Below are 18,215 nucleotides of genomic sequence, written 5' to 3'. Positions count from 1 at the left end.
GTGGGTCCTGATGATTTACCTGTGGAGGTGTGGAAGTGACTAGGAGAGGCAGCGGTAGAGTTTCTGACTAGATTATTTTCAACAGGATCTTAGAGAGTGAGAAGACGCCTGAAGAATGGAGACAAAGTGTAATGGTGCATTTTCAAGAGTAAGGGGGGTGTGCAGAATTACTAGATGAGCCATACAATGAAGTTATGGGAAAGAGTAGTGGAAACTAAATTGAGAGCAGAAGTCAGCATTTATGAACAGCAGTATGGCTTCATGCCTAGGAAGAGTACTACAGACGCAGTGTTTGCTTTGAGAATGCTAATAGAAAAGTACAGAGAAGGCCAGAGGGAGCTGCATTGCACCTTTGTAGATCTAGAAAAATCATATGACAGGGTGCAGAGAGAGGAATTATGGTACTTTATGAGGACATCTGGCGTGGCAGAGAAGGATGTTAGCCTGGTGCAGGACATGTATGCTAGCTGTGAGACGGTGTTGCGGTGTGCTGTAGGGGTAAAAGAGAAGTTCAAGGTGGAGGTGGGACTCCATCAGGGATCAGCTCTGAGTCCCTTCTTGTTTGCAATGGTGATGGACAGGCTGAGAGATGAGGTTAGACAAGAATCTCCATGGACCATGATGTTTGCAGGTGACATTGTGATCTGTCGCGAGAGCAGAGAACAGGTTGTGGAAAATCTAGAGAGGTGGAGGTATGCTCTGGAAAGGAAAGGAATGAAAGTTGGTCGCAGCAAGACAGAGTATACGTGTGTGAATGAGAGGAACCCAGGTGGAACGGTGAGGTTACAGGGAGTGGAGATCAAGTAGTTGGAGAATTTCAGGTACTTGGGGTCAACAGTCCAGAGCAACGGAGAGTGTGGAAAAGAGGTGAAGAGACGGGTTCAAGCAGGTTGGAATGGGTGGAGAAAAGTGTCAGGGGTTCTATGTGATAGAAGACTATCAGCCAGAATGAAAGGAAAGGTGTTCAAGACAGTGGTGAGACCAGCGATGCTGGGCTGGTAACAGTTACAATGACCAAAAGACAGGAGGCAGAGCTAGAGGTCGCAGAGATGAAGATGCTAAGGTTCTCTGTGGGATTGACCAGGATGGATAAGATCAGGAATGAGTCTATCAGAGGAACAGCACATGTTAGATGTTTTGAAGAGAAGGTCAGAGAAGCCAGACTGAGATGGTTGCGTCATGTACAGAGAAGGGATGGAGAATATATTGGTAGACGGATGCTGGGAGGCAGGAGGTCTCAAGGAGGAGCAAAGAGAAGATTTAGTGAGCGAGAATATGAAGTAGTTGGTGTGAGAGAGGAGGATACAGAGAATAGGGTTAGATGGAGAGAGTTGATTTGCTCTGGTGACCCTTTAAGGGAAAAGCCAAAAGGAGAATTAGAAATAGATATGTATACATGTATATACATCTGTATGTGTGTGTAAACAAGTATATATTTTATATATGTTTGTATATTCAGTGTGTAATACTTATATTCAAATATGGGTCATATTTATCCGATCAAATGCTACGACCTTATTTATTTTCCCCTTTTCAACTCGTCACCTCCCTGACAAACAGCCCCACCGATCCTTCCCTCTAAACTTAGGATGGAGCTCATTGCTGGAAACCTCAGGCTTGAATTTCAACTATTCAGCCCCCCCCCACACACACACACACACACACATATGAGTGCATCCACCCCCCCGGGATGGGAGGCGGGCTCAAAAGTGAATGAGAAGGATCCGTGGAACGTGGTCAGCAGAACCCCCTGGTGATGTCGCTCTGTATCAGCTTACAAAGTATTTAGAACGCCGACCGGGACGTCCACTCAACGTCGGGCAGGGGAGGTGTTTGCCGTTCCTCTTTACGGTTCCCCTTTACTTCACAGTTCCACTTTATAGTTCCACTTCACGGTTCCACTCTACGATTCCACTTTACTTTTGTGCTCCACTTTATGGTTCCACATTACGGTACACTTCCACTTTACAATTCCTTTTCACAGATCTTTACTTTGGTGTTCCACTGCACTGTATGGTTCCGCTTTACAATTCCACTTTACCGAAGGAAACTGGAGAACCCTTCGCAGACACACGGGGGAGAACATGGAGACTCCACATTGACGCCATCCGACCGGGTCTTCTTGGTGTGAGCTGGAAGAACAACGTGTCAGCGATACCATAAAACTCATTAGGCTTCACCAAGTCAGATGGATAAGATGGTGCCATGACAGTGAGGAGCAACACTTGTCATCAAGTCTTGGTCTGCTGTCACCCAAACAGGAAGCCGGTGGAGATGCCGGCACCAGAATCATGCGTTCATGTTGACCCGTCAGAACATGAGATGCTGCATTCTGGACTGCTTGCAAGCCTTAAACCTGGGGTGCCCAAACTTTTTCGCCTCGTGAGCTCCTTTTCAAATGACCATGTGAAAATGACCTCCACTAAAAATGCTGAATACATATTTATTGAGATATCTATTGAACACAATAAATGTTTGTGGATCTTGCATAACTGCATGAACCCTTATGGCACACTACAACAGGGTACTTTTTTTTTTTTTTGGTAAATACCTTCTTCTGATGACTTAAATGGAGTCCGCAGCATAGTTGAAGTTAGCTGGGAGAAAAATGACTACTGGGATTTTAGTTCCTTTAGCTCACTTTTCGGAGGGAAGTCGGTGTTGTAGTTTTTATGAACTGTCTGAAAATGTCGCTCCACATGCTGCAAATGCACTTCGAAAATGACATAGTGAAAAAAAAAGTCCACCTCCCATTTTGTATGGAAGTGATACGTTTTAGTCTTTTTACTTGGTCCAGCTCCCCCTTTCGTTTTTATACCCATAAGTTTAGAAGACATAAATGGGAGGCTAACTTGCTAGCTTGCTAGAACGCGCCGTTATGTGCACATGCGCAGTGACGCCTGTGTCAGAAAAGGTCAGATTGGACAGTCAAGTGACGAATTTAATAGTGAGGAGGATCTACGTTTTAATGCCAATGCGATCGACCCACACTACCTTTGCGATCGACCGGTAGATCGCGATTGACGTATTGGGCACACCTGCCTTAGACATACTTCTTTGGGGACCCCCATGAAAGGGCATCACAAACAATCCGATCCTGGTTACGAACACATCGACGAAAATTTCTGCCCCTTTGAGTGACGACGCAGATCTGATGTTAGCGTCGTTTCCAAGATGGAAGACGGCGACCAAGGTGACCCCTTTAATATGGAGGTCGAAAGAAAGCATACCGTCGAGGGCCGACCCGAGGTTCAGAACTCCGTCGCTGCAGAGGACATTCACTAGTTAACCAATTAACCAGATAACCAGCAGCCAGACATGCACTAAAAGGCGAATTTAAAGAAACACAAAATACCGTGGACCCAGAACAGAACCTTCTATGTATATTGTCATGTATAAATGGACACATAAAAGCTTTGTATTCTAAATTCTATATCATTTTGTTATTCTTTTGAAAATGACTCCTTCATTTTTTTCTTAAAGTTTATATAATAAGTAAAATAATAGTAATAATAAGTCGTCACCGGTGTTATTTATTATAATGATTATTATCATTATTATCATTGTTGTTGTTTTATTGTTAGCAATTTAGCTACAATAATTATGATAATAATATATTATTCATTCATTATATGGCTTTTTTTATTCCTACTATTAGTGTTGTTGTGATCATTATTATTAGCATCTACAATTACAAGGCTGGCCCATGAAGTTGCTTCCAGAGTTGTTAATGGTTTCCATCAACCCACTACACACACACACACACACACACACGCACACACACACACACACACTGTCAACGCCAAGATTAAGAATCTCTTCAAATCCTCGAACCCCTTCAGATCACTTACACCCCACATAGTGATTGTCTCATTTACAAGTCTGTCTTATAAACTCAGGACCCGGTCCAGAACAGAAGGGGGGTCTAAAATTGGGGGGGCGGTTGGTGTTTGGTTTCATCCGGTGATGAAACAGAGGTGGGCCTGTATTTAATTTTACTTTATTTTATGAATTTATTCATTGAACATTATTTCATCTTTTTAATATGTTGTATTTTCTAATTATTGTTTCATTTTGAAAAAAAATATGCTTATTTATTTTATTGTGAGGTATATATAATTTCCTGTCTTTCTTTTATTTAATCAATCGATTAAAAATGCATTCCAATATTTTCCAATTATTTAATATTGATTTATATATTTTATGCTGTTTCATTTTTCTGTTTAAAGTTAATTCATAACTAGTACTTTCAAAGCACGGCTAATCTGCATATATTGAAAGGTAAAATTAGATTTGATCATGAAATTATATATTAATAGTAGTAACAACAAAGGGGAAGGAAAATATTGTGTTATTAGGAGAAAAAATAAAATATGGAGAGCAAACTTGAGAGATTAATAATAAAAACACAAACAGGAAATAAATGAAACTACAAAATCCCCCCAAAAAAGAGTAAACAAATGAATGAAATAATCCTAAAAAAAATAATAGATAAATGAATAAAAATAGAAGAAAATCAAATAAATATGTAAAATATATTTAAAAAAATCTGATTCCTGAACAGATGTAATAGAAATGAAATTACCAAATAAATTCATTGAAATAATAAAAAAAAAAAAATGATGTTACAAAAGAGGACTGATTGATGAATTATTTGATGAGTTAAATTTTTCCTATTTGTGATATTTTTCAACCCCTTCCCCCCCAGTAAAGACAGCAGCCTGTTTGGTCTTTCTTTCCGTCTTTTTCTTTTTTATAAAGGTCGTGCATTACAGTGTTGGATTGAACACACTCTTCATCTTCATCTTGTCTTTTCGCTCCTCCTCCTCTCTTCCCTCTCCTTCTCCTTCTTCTTCTTTATTGAAAAAGGAAGAACAAAAACAAACTCAAAGGTTGAGAATCTGGAAGCGTTGTGTTTTTTTTTTCTTGTAAAGATTCTTCATGGTCTCATGAAGCTGGAGAAGGGGGGAGGTGTCTTTTTTTTTTTTTTGACACCGGGGGTCAAAGGTCAGACCGGTGTCTGACAAGGGAAGCACAGTGAAAATGATCTTTTTTTTTTTGTTTTGTTTCGTTTTTTCAGAGGTTAAAGGATCTGTCCAGGGTCACGTGACCCAGATGGCAGTCCCGGCCCAGAAAGACGCACCGTTTACAAACATATGAATGAATAAATTACAATGTTCGCTACCAGAGTCTTTGCTCGGCCCACGCCGTTCACAATAAGGTTTTCTTTTTTTTTTATTTTTTTTTATACCGCTGCGTGTGCTGCTCCGAGACTCGTCAAAATAAAATAAATCGAAGAAAATATATATAAATAAAATTTTAAAAAATCCACGCAGGCAGCAACCTATACCTGACCCTGTACAAATGTTTTATTTCTTTTTTTATTTTCTGAGGTCGGTCTTAATGCCCGGGAGTACGAACGACTAGAGCTACCACTCACTGCTGATTTTTTAATTTTTTTTTTTTTTTTTAAATCTATTCATTTTATTTGATTTTTTTTTTTTTACTATTATGGTCTGTTTTGTGAAAGACATAAAATCAGGACCAAACAGGGGACGGTGGGGGAGGAAGAGCCGCTCCGCCGCTCCGTCACGTTTGCATTTCTCTCGATACTGGAAGACAAATAATAACTCCTTCACATCCCTTTGTTCTATTATAGCATCATATATATAATATCATGTAATATTAGATTTTATATGTATATGTATGTGTGGAAGGGATTAGAACGAAAACACACCCCACCTGCACTCGCCTTGGAAGAATTTCACAGTAAAAGTCTTTTTTTTTTTTGACACGTTTGCGCTTGTGAAAAAAGAAAAAAAAAAATTAAACCGATTCAATTCCCCTTCCCACCGTAGTCGTAATAACACCAAGATAAATCGCAACAACAACAAAATTTCGGCACTAAAAATGAAATTGAAAATTTTTTTTTTTTTCTTTTCATATATATATAGTAGCCCGAGGAGTTAATTGACTCGTGAATTGATCGTTAACAAAATAAATCTATTTTTTCCCCCTTCCCCTAGCAGGTTTTGAAGTATCAAAATACTTTTATTGTGAAAGTCCATTGTTGTTGTTATTATCTTGTAATTACGCCCATTCTCAAGCCGACGTCCATTTTTAAAATTTCTTTTTTTTTTTTTTTTTCCCCGTCGAGCCACTACCTCCCTCAACCTCCCCTTCTTCTCTGCCGTCGTCGCCCCTTAAACCGGCGTGGTCTTCCTGTTGAGGGTGTTGGAGTTGCTCTCCCGCTCCCCCTTCAGCCGGTCCAATGTGCCCATCCCCCGCTCCCGGTCAGTAGTGGACGAGCTGAACGGCGGCGGCCCCGACCCCACCGAGTTGGGCATTGGTGCGTTGGCGTTGGACGCGTTGGACGGATTGTGGGACTTGAGGGAGGGCAGAGTGCCGCTCATCCCGCCGCCGCCCCCGCCGTCCTTGGGGAAGCAGTTGTGCAGCTGGTAGAGGGTGGCGCGGTCCACCGTCCCGTACATGGGCGGCAGGCCGCCGAGCTTGGGGTCGCGGGACAGCGTGTAGAGGGAGATGTCGCCGCCGGCGAGGGCGGTGTGGGAGCGGGAGTGGGGGTTGGGCAGGGTGGAGACGGAGATGGGGCCCTGGGAGAGCAGCGCCGACGGGGGGAGGCCGAAGTTCTTGCCGCCGCCGACCGGCGAGGGGTCCCGGGAACGCGACGGGTCGGTGGAACGGGACGAGGAGCGGGAGCGGCGGCGGAAGCGGTAGCTTGGCAGGCGCAGCATGGCGTGGGTGGTGCTCTTGAAAATGTCGGTACGCGAGCGGCAGCGGAGCTCCTTGTTCTTCTCGATGTAGATGTTGACGGCCAGGACGCCCACCATCTCCGCCATGATGAAGGACAGCCCGCCAAAGTAGAAGGACCAGCCGTAGGAGTACTGCCATTTCTTATCCTCGTCCTTCTTGGGGGAGATGTCGCCGAGGGCCGCCGAGATGTACACGATCACGCCGATGATGTTGCTGAGGCCTGAGACGGGGAAAAAAAAAAAATTCAACAGTCTCGTTGCCATAGAGACAGACTCATCGGCGTTCAGTGTTTGGAAGCAAGATGGCGGCGCGGCGCTACGTTTCCTCCTATATACGTACCCGTCTAACTCCAGGAAAAAAACATGTTTCCATGGCGACCAGACCCCGTACCCCCAACCCCATGTTGGCTTATGCATGTTTTTTTTCCCCATTATCGAGCAACGAAAGCATGAATTAAGTAACAAATATATACAGATATAATTTTGGGGGAAAAAAATGAAAAAAAAGTGAAACAATAAATGAAAAAAAAAAAAAAGAATAATTACAAGTTAAATGAGCGGTAATTACAAAACGGTACCTGCGGCCACGAACAGGATCCCGGCCCCCAGGATGATGTTTCTCTTGCTCTTGTAGAAGCGACTGGCGGCGATGCAGACCCCGCCCATCAGCAGCAGGATGGCGCTCAGGATCGGGAAGATGTTGGAAGCCCTGACCACCCCTGAGCGCCCACGAGGGGTTTGAATTAAAAAAATTAAAAAAAAAATTTAAATATACATATATAGTAATTATTTCAAATACTTATTCCATAATTTTTTCGTTTTTGTGATCACTTATTTTTAATTTAAAATTATTTATTAAAGTGATTTATAGGGTTTAGTTGTATATTAATCATCATGAAATACTTAATAATGTAAATAAAATATATGCAGATGTGTTCAGGAAAATAACATTTACACACACACACACACACACACACACGCATGCCCGCACGCACACATCCACGCATGCACACCCACACATAAATATAGACACACAAGTACTATCGACAAGTAATAAGAATATTATTTTGACTTATACACACACACATAAATATAGACACACAAATACTATCAACTAATATTAAATGATAACAATATTGACTCATACACACACATACACACACACACAAATACACACACATGTTCACATACAAACATTATCATGCATAGAAAGACAGACCAACACACACACACACAGATGGACACATGAAAAAATAGCAAAATGTAAAAATATTGATAATGGGAATCGTAATAACAATAAAAAAATATATAGTCACAGACACACACACACCATTGTATAGAAAGAGATCGACACACAAACACATTGACAAATAATACAAAAAAATTATAAAAAAATATAGAGACACACCACCACACACACAGACACAAACACATAGATAGACACATACAAACATTCATTGACACCCCCAAAAACACACTAACACATCCATACACAGAAACTCACACATACAGAGGCACAAACACTTGCATTTATAGAGACACACACACCCACACAAATATATAAAATAACACACACACACACACACACACACACACATACATAAACATACAAACATATAAAATAAAACACACACACAAACACACACACACACACACACACACACACACACACAGATCCAGATAACTAGGCCACGGGAGAGGAAATGCCACCTAAATGCCAACAAGATGCTGCATTCTAAGCAGAAAGGAGGCCTCACAAAGCAGCACAACACACACACACACACACACACACACACACACACACAAACACACACACACATACACGCATACACACACACACAAACACACGCACTGTTCATGTATGAAAATATCCTGTTTTTCTTCTGTGAGCTGGAGTGTGACAGGTGTGCGTTGGACTTACGGAGCACGTACTCTGCGCCATCATGGTCGAAATCGGCGTCCTCCGGGAAGTGATTGATCTGAGAGCACACCCCGCGCTTCACACCTGGGACACGACACGGCGCCATGTTACCAAGATGGCGACCGACGCGGCAACGCCGCCCACAAAACAACGCTGTTATGCTGTTGCGACACGTAATGTTAGCAGCCCATGCTCAGACGGAATAACCTTCACTAGGTCATGGCGTCGGATGAGCTTCCTGTTTTGGTTCAGTTCAACACACACATGCACGCACGCATGGACGAACACACACACACACACACACACATGGATGATGGATGGATGAAGAATCACAGATGGATGGAGGGATGGAGCATCTCTCTCTCGCTCTCTCTTGCCCTGTGTGGAAACAAATAGGCCAGGCGCTCACAAGAACTACCACTGGTACTATACTCTGTAGTACATGTACTGCAAATGACACTAGCACTGGTACTAGAACTGACACTAGTATTGATACTAAAACTAGTACTGACTGGAACTGACATGTGTACTGAACAGTACAGTGGTACGGTCACTAAAAATCACTAAATACGAGTGTTGAGATCAGGAGTGATACTGCAGACACTGGAACTGACACAAGTATTGATACTAGATCCGACACTAATACTGCTACTTGTACTGATACTACAACTGGGACTTGTACTGACTCTGGAGCTGACATGAGTACCGATACAAGAACTGACACTAGTATTGACTCAAGTAATGACACCAATAGTGATAATAGATAATAGAACTGACTCTAGTACCGATACTAGTACAGACACTAGTACTGATGCGAGAACTGAGACTACTATTGACACGAGTACTGACTGGTACTGACACTAGAACTGACACTAGTATACAAGTCCTGACAGAAAAACTTATGATAGAATGGACGCGAGTACTGACTCTAGTACTTAGATCTGACACTAGTACTGATACTCGTACTTAAAGTAGAATTGACACGGATTTATCCTGGAAAAGTTGTCAGACCTGATACTAGTGTTGATCTCCTTGTACAAGTAATAAGATAAAACCTCGAAACCTTGAAATACACCAATCTTAGCGCTGATACTGACGAGCGCTTCCTCCTTTCCTGCCGATTCCCAAAGCCGATCGACAACGTTGGCCCCCGGTTGCCCCGCCCCCTTCATATATGACCCCACCCCTGTCTGGCCTGGCCCCGCCCCCTTTCCTCTGTGGCCCCGCCCCCTGGGTTACCCTCCAGGCAGCAGATCCTCCAGAGGCCAGAGTGCGTCAGGGCCCCCGGGTCCTTCTTGTCCTTATTGTGGGGGTCATCCTGGGTGACGTTGGCCGTGCTGTTGCAGATCAGCGCCCGGGAGTAGAGCCAGTAGTCCGTCCCGATGGCCACCGTCATCAGGCCGAAGGCCGCGAAGGCCCCCACGGTGGTGAGGAGGATCTGGATCCCCTTCTCACACACCATGCCTGAGGGGAAGGAGGTAAGGGGCGTTAGCGCCAGCGCTAATACGATCAAAAACGACGACTTTTCCTTTTAAATTCAGTGTGTTTCGATCGTTCTAGGAGTTTGTACGGAAAAGAGGAGGAGGAGGAGTGAGGGAGGGGGTGATGAAGAGGAGGAGGAGGAAGAGTGTGAGGAAGAGGAGGAGTGTAAGAAAGCTGACAAGGTGGAAAAAGAGGAAGGTGCGGGTGGAGTGTCCTTGGAGGACGAGCAGGTTGACTCTGCTGACTGGACCGAAGAGGGAAGTGATGCGAAACACAACGGATCAGGATCTGCACACACACACACACACACACACACACACACACCTGATGGAGAGTTTCTGTCCTTCGACTCAATCTTGAAATCGTTCTGGTCCCGCCGGGTGAAGAAGGTGCGGCCCCTCCGGTCCGGACAGCATCCATCGACGGGGCTCGCCGCCGCCTCGTGCTCCGGCCACGCCCCCTCCCTTCCTCGCCGCCTCTCGTCTCGACCGCCCGCCGCTCAGTTTCCTCGCGTCTCCCAGGGGAAAGATGGCGGCAGCGAGGACGGCGATGGCAGTGGCGGGGCGACCGCTCTCTCTCTCTCACTCTTGCTCTCGGCCTCCGCAACCCAACGCTAGCAGGAAGACGTCCGGAGCTGGGCGCTCATGGCCGCCGCCTCCGCCGTCCACGAATCCGCTGGTGGCGAAAACAAAACAGGAAAAGATGCAGAGGCCTGTATTCATCAAATTCATGCATTCAGTTGTTCATTTATAGGCGTCGGAGCCTGTCCCGATTGTGATTGGTCGAGAGTGTGCCCCCTGGGCCGGCCACCAGCCAATCAGAGACATTCACCCATTCATGCATTAAAAACAACCATTCACATGCCACATATGAATACACACAACCTGTCACACGCCATATAGAATGCACGTGCACGTGTCATATAGAAATAGTAATTCACTCGCTCATTCACATTTCACATAGAAACATTCACTCTTTCACACATCTGATACGGACATATAATAATTCACTCATTCACACATCAAATAGGGAAATACATTAATTCACTCACTCATTCACACATCATACAGTCACATATAGAAATGTACAATCATTCACTCTCTCATTCATGTATCATATAGCGACGTACATGCAATCACTCATTCAGATGTCATTTAGAGACATTCGCTCTTTTATTTAAATGCCATTTAATGACACATTAAGCTACTCATTCATTCACAATCCATAAAGTGACTTACAATCTCTCACCCATTCAGTTATATGCAGATGACATCATCATTTTCAACAAAATCCACAGTTTAATTATGGCATTTTTTTCTGGCCCCAAAAAATAAAATAAGATAAAATAAAATGAAAATATTGCTGAAAAAAATTTAAAAAGCTACAAGAACTCACATGCCAACCGCCTGAAACCTCCGTCATTTTTTTTTTTTTTTTTTTTGCTCCAACTGCAACCCGATCGATCGATGAATCAATCATAATTGATCGGCTATTGTTACCCAGTCGAGACCAACCTCCCCCCCAACACTTTTATGGGCTGAAGACTTCCGGTGTGAACGGAAGGAGCGAGGGGTGGTGATGGGGGGAGGGGGGCGGCAACCCGACATGGTTACCATAGCAACATTGAATTCCAAAGTGTAGATCAGCATAGAGCGAGGGGATGCGGGGTAGCCGTGGCGATGGGGGGGGGGGGGGGGGGGTAAAATGAATGGGGGGGTCAATACAACGAGTGTTAAGAGACGGACAGACCGGTGCGCTAATGCTCCATCAATAGGTGTATGTGTGTGTTCAACCACTGCGACACATACACACACACACACACACACAGATGCAGGATGAAATAGAGACAGCAAAGCAAAGCAGAGTGTGTGTTTTCATGTTTAACTGTAATAAAAACAATAATAATAATAATAAAAAAAAAAATTCGAGCATGTGACAGAGCAGCTGGCATTATTTGATAGACATTATTTATCAGACATAATGCAGCGCGGGCGTGTGTGTGTGTGTGTGTGTGTGTGTGTGTGTGTGTGTGTTAATATTTGATGATACAATATGGCACCGCGATCAAAATAGGTTACATCCTGTTTGCATTGTGAGACTCCAGCATTAAAAGACAGAAGGAGGAGAAATGATGGCGAGGGGAGGGGGGGTCGTTTCCTCCTTGGTGCATGTGGGGATGAAGATTTGGAAAATGCAAAACAAGATGTAGCACATAAAATGGGACCCTTTAATTTGGAAATAATAATCTGCGTTAATCTGACACTGACAAAGAATTCATCTGTAAATTAACATTAAATTACATTATTATTACATCATAAATTAACATTAAATTACCTTAAAAAAAGGGGGGGGAATTGACCCCCCCCCCTCACGAAAAAAACAAGAATAAATTAGATGAACTGTAAATTGTCATTAAAAATACATGAGAGTCATGTCAGGGATTCTTAATCATCGCCGTGGCGATAATGCAGAACCTGAGAACAAAAGCGACGTCATTAAGAAAGAAATGATCGATTCCATATTGAATCTAGCAACAAATGATATAAAACCGAATGATTTATTTGACAATTAGTGATTTTTTTAATTAAGAAATGGCAGTAATTTGCATTCAATTGGCCGAGAGCGCGAGAAGAATTCTGGTGGGAGAGATTATAATCTGGTAATCTGCCTTTAAAACGTGGAGGGGAGAAGAGATGCAGGGGGGCTGACGGCACTGCTGTGCCTCTGCAGTGTGTGCGCGTGCGTGTCTGCGCGCGTATGCGTGTGTGTGTGTGTGTGTGTGTGTGTGTGTGTGTGTGTGTGTGTGTGTGCCGATGTTACCGAATCAGAGGGTTCACCTCGTCCCTCTCCGTTCTGCCTCGTTATTACATAAAATGTCAAACGACACCAACAAACACAGCGCGGCTTATTTATACGTTGTGTGTATGTGTGCGCATGTGTATGTGCACGCCTGTGTGTGTGTGTGTGTGTGTATATGACCTTCCAACCCTATCAACATACTGCCACTCCCTGAGGAAAATACATGTCTACAAGGGTTACACTTCCCGCAAAGCCTCCCGAAATGCAGCATATCCGTGTGTGTGTGCGTGTGCGTGCATGCACACATGCATGCACGTATATGCGTGCGTGTACGCGCTCTTTGACTCCATTATTTAATGAATGACCTTAACAATAACCTCCTGCGTTACTTCCCTCAGCAGAGCTCCCCTGCACCGCAGATCATAATTGCCATTTAATTATCTGTAATTTTTTTTCTTTCCCACCAAATAATTAAGAAAGAAGAGGAAAAAAAAGAAGAAGGAGGAGGAGGCGTGAAGGAAGAAGATGAGCAATAAAAATGAATAGGAAGCTTGGATGGTTGTGCACGTGACACCTGGTGTCTGTATGTGTGGCCCTGTGATTGACAGGTGGCTGGTCCAGGTTAAACCCCGCCTCCAACCACACACACAGTGTGGTTGGAGGCGGGGTTTAACGGTCGGCTAACAGTCGGCTCTCTCTGAGGCCTGACCAATCACAAAGTCCGATATGTGATCAATATCAGTATTGATCGATCTGCTGATATGGATGTAACGTCAGAGAGACGTCAAATCGGGCTACTGAGCCAATCATAGCTGACGTTGGGGCAAGAGGCGGGGTTTAATCTGAACGGATCACCTGTCAAACTGTCAATCGCAGGGTCGCCTGTCAATCACAAAGAGATATCCATTCATTCGTTCATTCGTTCGTTCACCCACAGACAATTTGGAGTCTTCAATGAACCTGCTGGCTTTTTTGAGAAAGATGGAAAATAGGAGAAAGACGGGGAACCTGGGGAGAACCCGGGCAGGAACACATGGAGAACCCAGGAGAACATGAGGAACCCGGGCAGGAGAACATATGGAGAACACACTGAGAACCCAGGGAGGTTCCACCAGAACATGGAGAACCCACCCAGTCAGAAAAAAAAAAAAAAAAACAGCCAACCAATCAGCATGTCCGTCTCTGATACGTTAATGATCGATTGGTAAAGTCCACAACGCCTATCAGCTGTGTGTCACTGACCCGTCTACGAGCCAATCAGAGAGGCCGTTGTTGGGACATCGACCCAAGGTGGTACTTGGGTCTGAAAAAAGGCAGGTGTTTGAAATACTAAAATATATGCATGTAATAATGTAATAACCGTGTAATAAACGTGACGGTTCATGGGTCGCACGCACACACACGTGTGTGCACCCCCACTCACACACATGCACAAAGCGTGACACGCCACAGGGTGTGAGTGTGTGTGTGATTGTGGATATTCAAACATTTGACTATAATTTCATTCTATTTTATGTTTAACTTTTTCAATATTCAGCAAAATATTTTCTAAAATTTATCTAAAAATATTGAAAAATGATTTTTGAATCATTTATCCAATTTTTTCCATTTCATATTAATTTTACCTGGATGTAATATTCCCAAGTTTTGTCCACTTATAATTTCACAGTTGGCTGCAATTTAATTTTGTTTGTTCAAGCTGATTGAGAGGGTGAATGGTCACATATCTATGTCTATATTAAAAAGTGTTTTTTTTATGTTTATAGAAAAGGTATAAATGAGCGAATGGTTAAATGATTCTTTTGCCTATATGAAAGGGTGAATGCTTGTATCTATCTGTATGACTGCGAGAGTCAATGTATATAACTATATGACGAATATAACTGTATATGAATATAACTATATGACATTATAAGTGAATGGAAGTTGAATTTCTCTATATCACAGTGAATGAGAGGGTGAATGGCTGTATGTCTATATAGGATAAATGTATGAATGAGTGAATGGTTGTGTATCTAAATGATCAAAATAATGCTGAATTAGAGGGTGGGGGGGTTTATGTCTATATGTTTGTATATGAAAGAGTGAATGTACAGATATATGTGTATATCACTACATGACAAGTGAATGAGAGGATGAATGGTTGCATATATGATGTCTATATAAAAGGGAATTACTACTACAATAATAATACCAGCTATTATAGTTATTGTTGTTGGTGTTATTGTTTTGATGAATATATGCTTTAAATATCTGATTGGCTTCAGGCTTTTTATTATCACTTGCGAGATGATTTATGATTATATATTATTTCATCATTTGAACTTCAGCTGCTTTACTCTGTATTTGAAATTCTTTCTGTGTCGTTTTACACAAAAGGATGTTCATGATTTTACATGAATTTATAACGGTTTTTTTTCATGAAATACATTTCTGTAGCGATTAAATTATCATTTTTTCTCATGTATTGGGATTTTTCTGGCCGATTCATTGGTGATTGATGGACAGCGTCCACCACCATTTTAATGATCAATTTTTAAAGGAATTTGCTAAAAGAAATAAAACAAAAATTAAAAAAAGAGAAACTCCTGTATGGGAAACAAATCATGGATTATATAATTATACATATACATGTGTATAGAATTATGTGTTATTTTTTGGATATAAATGTATCTGTCTTATTTTATAAAAGATACACGCACACACACACACACACACACACACACACACACACACACACACACATATATATATACAGCATTAAAAAATTGGGGGGTTTATAAAAAGCGGGTAAAATTGTTATTGTATAGTAATTATACATATATATATATATTTATTTAATTATGCATATTTTTGGATGTAATTGTATTTATACTATTTAACAATACAAATACACATACACACATATATGTATATATATATATATATATATATATATACAGCATTAAAAAAAATTGGGGGATTTATAAAGAGCAGTTAAAATTGTAATTGTATTATAATTATATGTACATATATATATATGTATATAATTATGTATTATTTTTTGGATATAATTGTGCTTACACACACACATATATATGTATACAGCATTAAAAAAAACAAAATTAAAAAAACGGGGGGATTTATAAAGAGTGATTAAAATTGAGAACAGTGGGATGAGGAAGAAGAAAAGAAGAAGAAGAAGGAGATGAAGACGATGGCTGAGTGACAGCTGTGTTTATATCAGTATGAATATGTATATTTTTAAAAATAAGAAAGGTTAATTCGCCAGCTGCAAACTCATCTGCTGCCTATTAAAGACTCAACGGACAGGAAGTGACTTGAAGGCCGGCAAGAAATCAGCTGGAAAACACTCACATTTCCTGGGATCTGGGAAAATTCCAGACAACAAAACAAAAAAAAAAAAAAAAAGAATTTAAATACATAATAGAATACAGGAGATGGTTAAATAAAATATAAATGACAGGAAAATTGTAGAAATGGTTGATTAAAAAAAAAAATCACGTCAGGAATTTTTTCTAATTTTGTTTAAAAAAATGTGCAAAAAAAAATCTGAAACTAAACAAGAAAATGATGATAAATAAACATCTATTTGTCTAAAATAATAATATTAATAATAATAATAAAGCAACAACCAAAAAATGAGCTAATAATTTGCATCCAAAACTTTTTTCCCCCAAAGGGGCCACCAGATGTCATGAACACACACACACACACACACACACACACACTCACACACACACACACACTGTGATTGACAGGTTGACCCCTCCAAAGTTAAAATGAATTAACACGACTTTTCTTCTTGTGAATATCATCTATTGATCGCCGTTTTTGAGACAATTGATTCCGAGACGTCTCCATAAATCAGTGGGAAAAATCCATAACATTTATTCATGGATTATTGATTTGTGATTTGGATTATTAGTCCATTTGAAAACAATCCCTTGTCCATTGTGAAATCACAAATAAAAATAAAAATTGTGTGTCACTCGCAGATAATCAGGCGGTGTATCGATGACACTTCGGCTATCCATCGTCGTCTGATCTCCAGATCAATAATCAATCATTTTATCCGTCATTGATTTGATTAGATTCAAATTTTAGACTTTTTTTTTTAATTATTTTTTTTTTATTTTAAGGAAGTGCATCAGTAATTGATAAAGACATATTTATGGCACATCTAGAAATCGATACATATCGATTATCGGCGTGATTTTGAGATATTTTGAAATCATGTCCCTGCAGAGGTTGTTGCACTCCAGTGATTAGACGGGACCCGCGCTTCCGTGCGTGAGAGCAGCGGCGCAGACTGCGGTGCATTTCATTAACCGGAGCCGCCGCGGCCACGCACGCCGAGCCTGCAGAGGCTGGGGGGGCGCACACACACACACACACACACACACACACACACACACACACACACACACAGATAGACACACACACACACACCAGCTCACCCCTGAAACGTCCATTTGGCTCTACGAACACACGATTTTTTTTTTTTTTTTTTCCCCCACGTCTCGCTTCTTGTTGTGATTATTACGGGATGGATTCGTGCGCGGTGGACGTCGCCGGTCGCGCGCACGCGCAGTGTAAGGACTCAAGAATCCCATCAATATTAATAATAATCATCATAATGATAATGATAATAATAAATGAAGACGGGATGAGAGAAGTCCGGGTTCCGTCTGCAGGTCAGGCGTGACACGAACCGGCCACGACGTGCGTGGATACGTGCGTGTGACACTGGGGGGGGGGCTGCATGCGTGCGCGCGTGTTTAGAAAAACAGCTTTAAAAGGGGGAGGAAATAAACAAAAAGATGAAAATAATAGAAAGTGTGTGTGTGGATGTGGATGAGGGGGTTGAGACGCGGGCGCGTGCACGCGGTGAAGGAACGCGGATGGGGGGGGGTCGCCGGTTCTCTTACCTGCAGCCGCTTCTTCCTCCTCCTCCTCTTCTTCTTCTTCTTCTTCTTCTTCTTCTTCTCTTTTTTTTATTTATTTCGCTGATTCGCAGCGCGTCGCTCTTATTTTACCCGGAGAGAAGGACATGGAGGGAAGAAGAGAGAGAGAGAGAGAGAGAGAAAGAGAGAGAGAAAGAGAGAGAGAGAGAGGGGGAGGAGGAGGAGGAGTAGGAGGAAGAGGAAGAGGAGGAGGGGGTAAAAAAAAACGGGTCTATCCAGGCGAGAGGGGGAGGAAAAAAAAGGTGGATAAACGATTCGAAATGCTGAGAATCGATA

General features: G+C 42.1%; 1 protein-coding gene across 2 annotated transcripts in view; it reads right to left on the bottom strand.

The window, feature by feature from the left end:
- Positions 1-6,126: 6,126 nt before the first annotated feature.
- The window catches only part of cacng8b (calcium channel, voltage-dependent, gamma subunit 8b), a 12,256-nt gene continuing 167 nt past the window's right edge, over positions 6,127-18,215 (bottom strand). Inside the window, exons 1-7 of one of the 2 annotated variants that reach the window (XM_086155677.1) lie at positions 17,904-18,215; positions 10,498-10,848; positions 9,931-10,155; positions 8,998-9,069; positions 8,692-8,775; positions 7,349-7,489; positions 6,127-6,991 (exon numbers count right to left, since the gene is read on the bottom strand). The exon at positions 17,904-18,215 is cut by the window's right edge and continues 167 nt beyond it. In XM_086155677.1, the coding sequence (XP_086011803.1) occupies positions 6,204-6,991; positions 7,349-7,489; positions 8,692-8,775; positions 8,998-9,069; positions 9,931-10,153 (1,308 nt within the window). In that variant the 5' untranslated portion in view covers positions 10,154-10,155; positions 10,498-10,848; positions 17,904-18,215 and the 3' untranslated portion in view covers positions 6,127-6,203. The remainder of the gene's footprint in view (positions 6,992-7,348; positions 7,490-8,691; positions 8,776-8,997; positions 9,070-9,930; positions 10,156-10,497; positions 10,849-17,903) is intronic. The other variant, XM_086155678.1, reaches the window with a different exon arrangement.

This window comes from Fistularia commersonii, chromosome 11 (genome assembly GCF_037954325.1).
Source record: "Fistularia commersonii isolate RoL2024-O1a breed Wild chromosome 11, RoL_Fcom_v1.0, whole genome shotgun sequence".
In the NCBI taxonomy this organism is placed as follows: Eukaryota; Metazoa; Chordata; class Actinopteri; order Syngnathiformes; family Fistulariidae; genus Fistularia; species Fistularia commersonii.
This window is presented reverse-complemented; position numbering and strand designations above follow the sequence as displayed.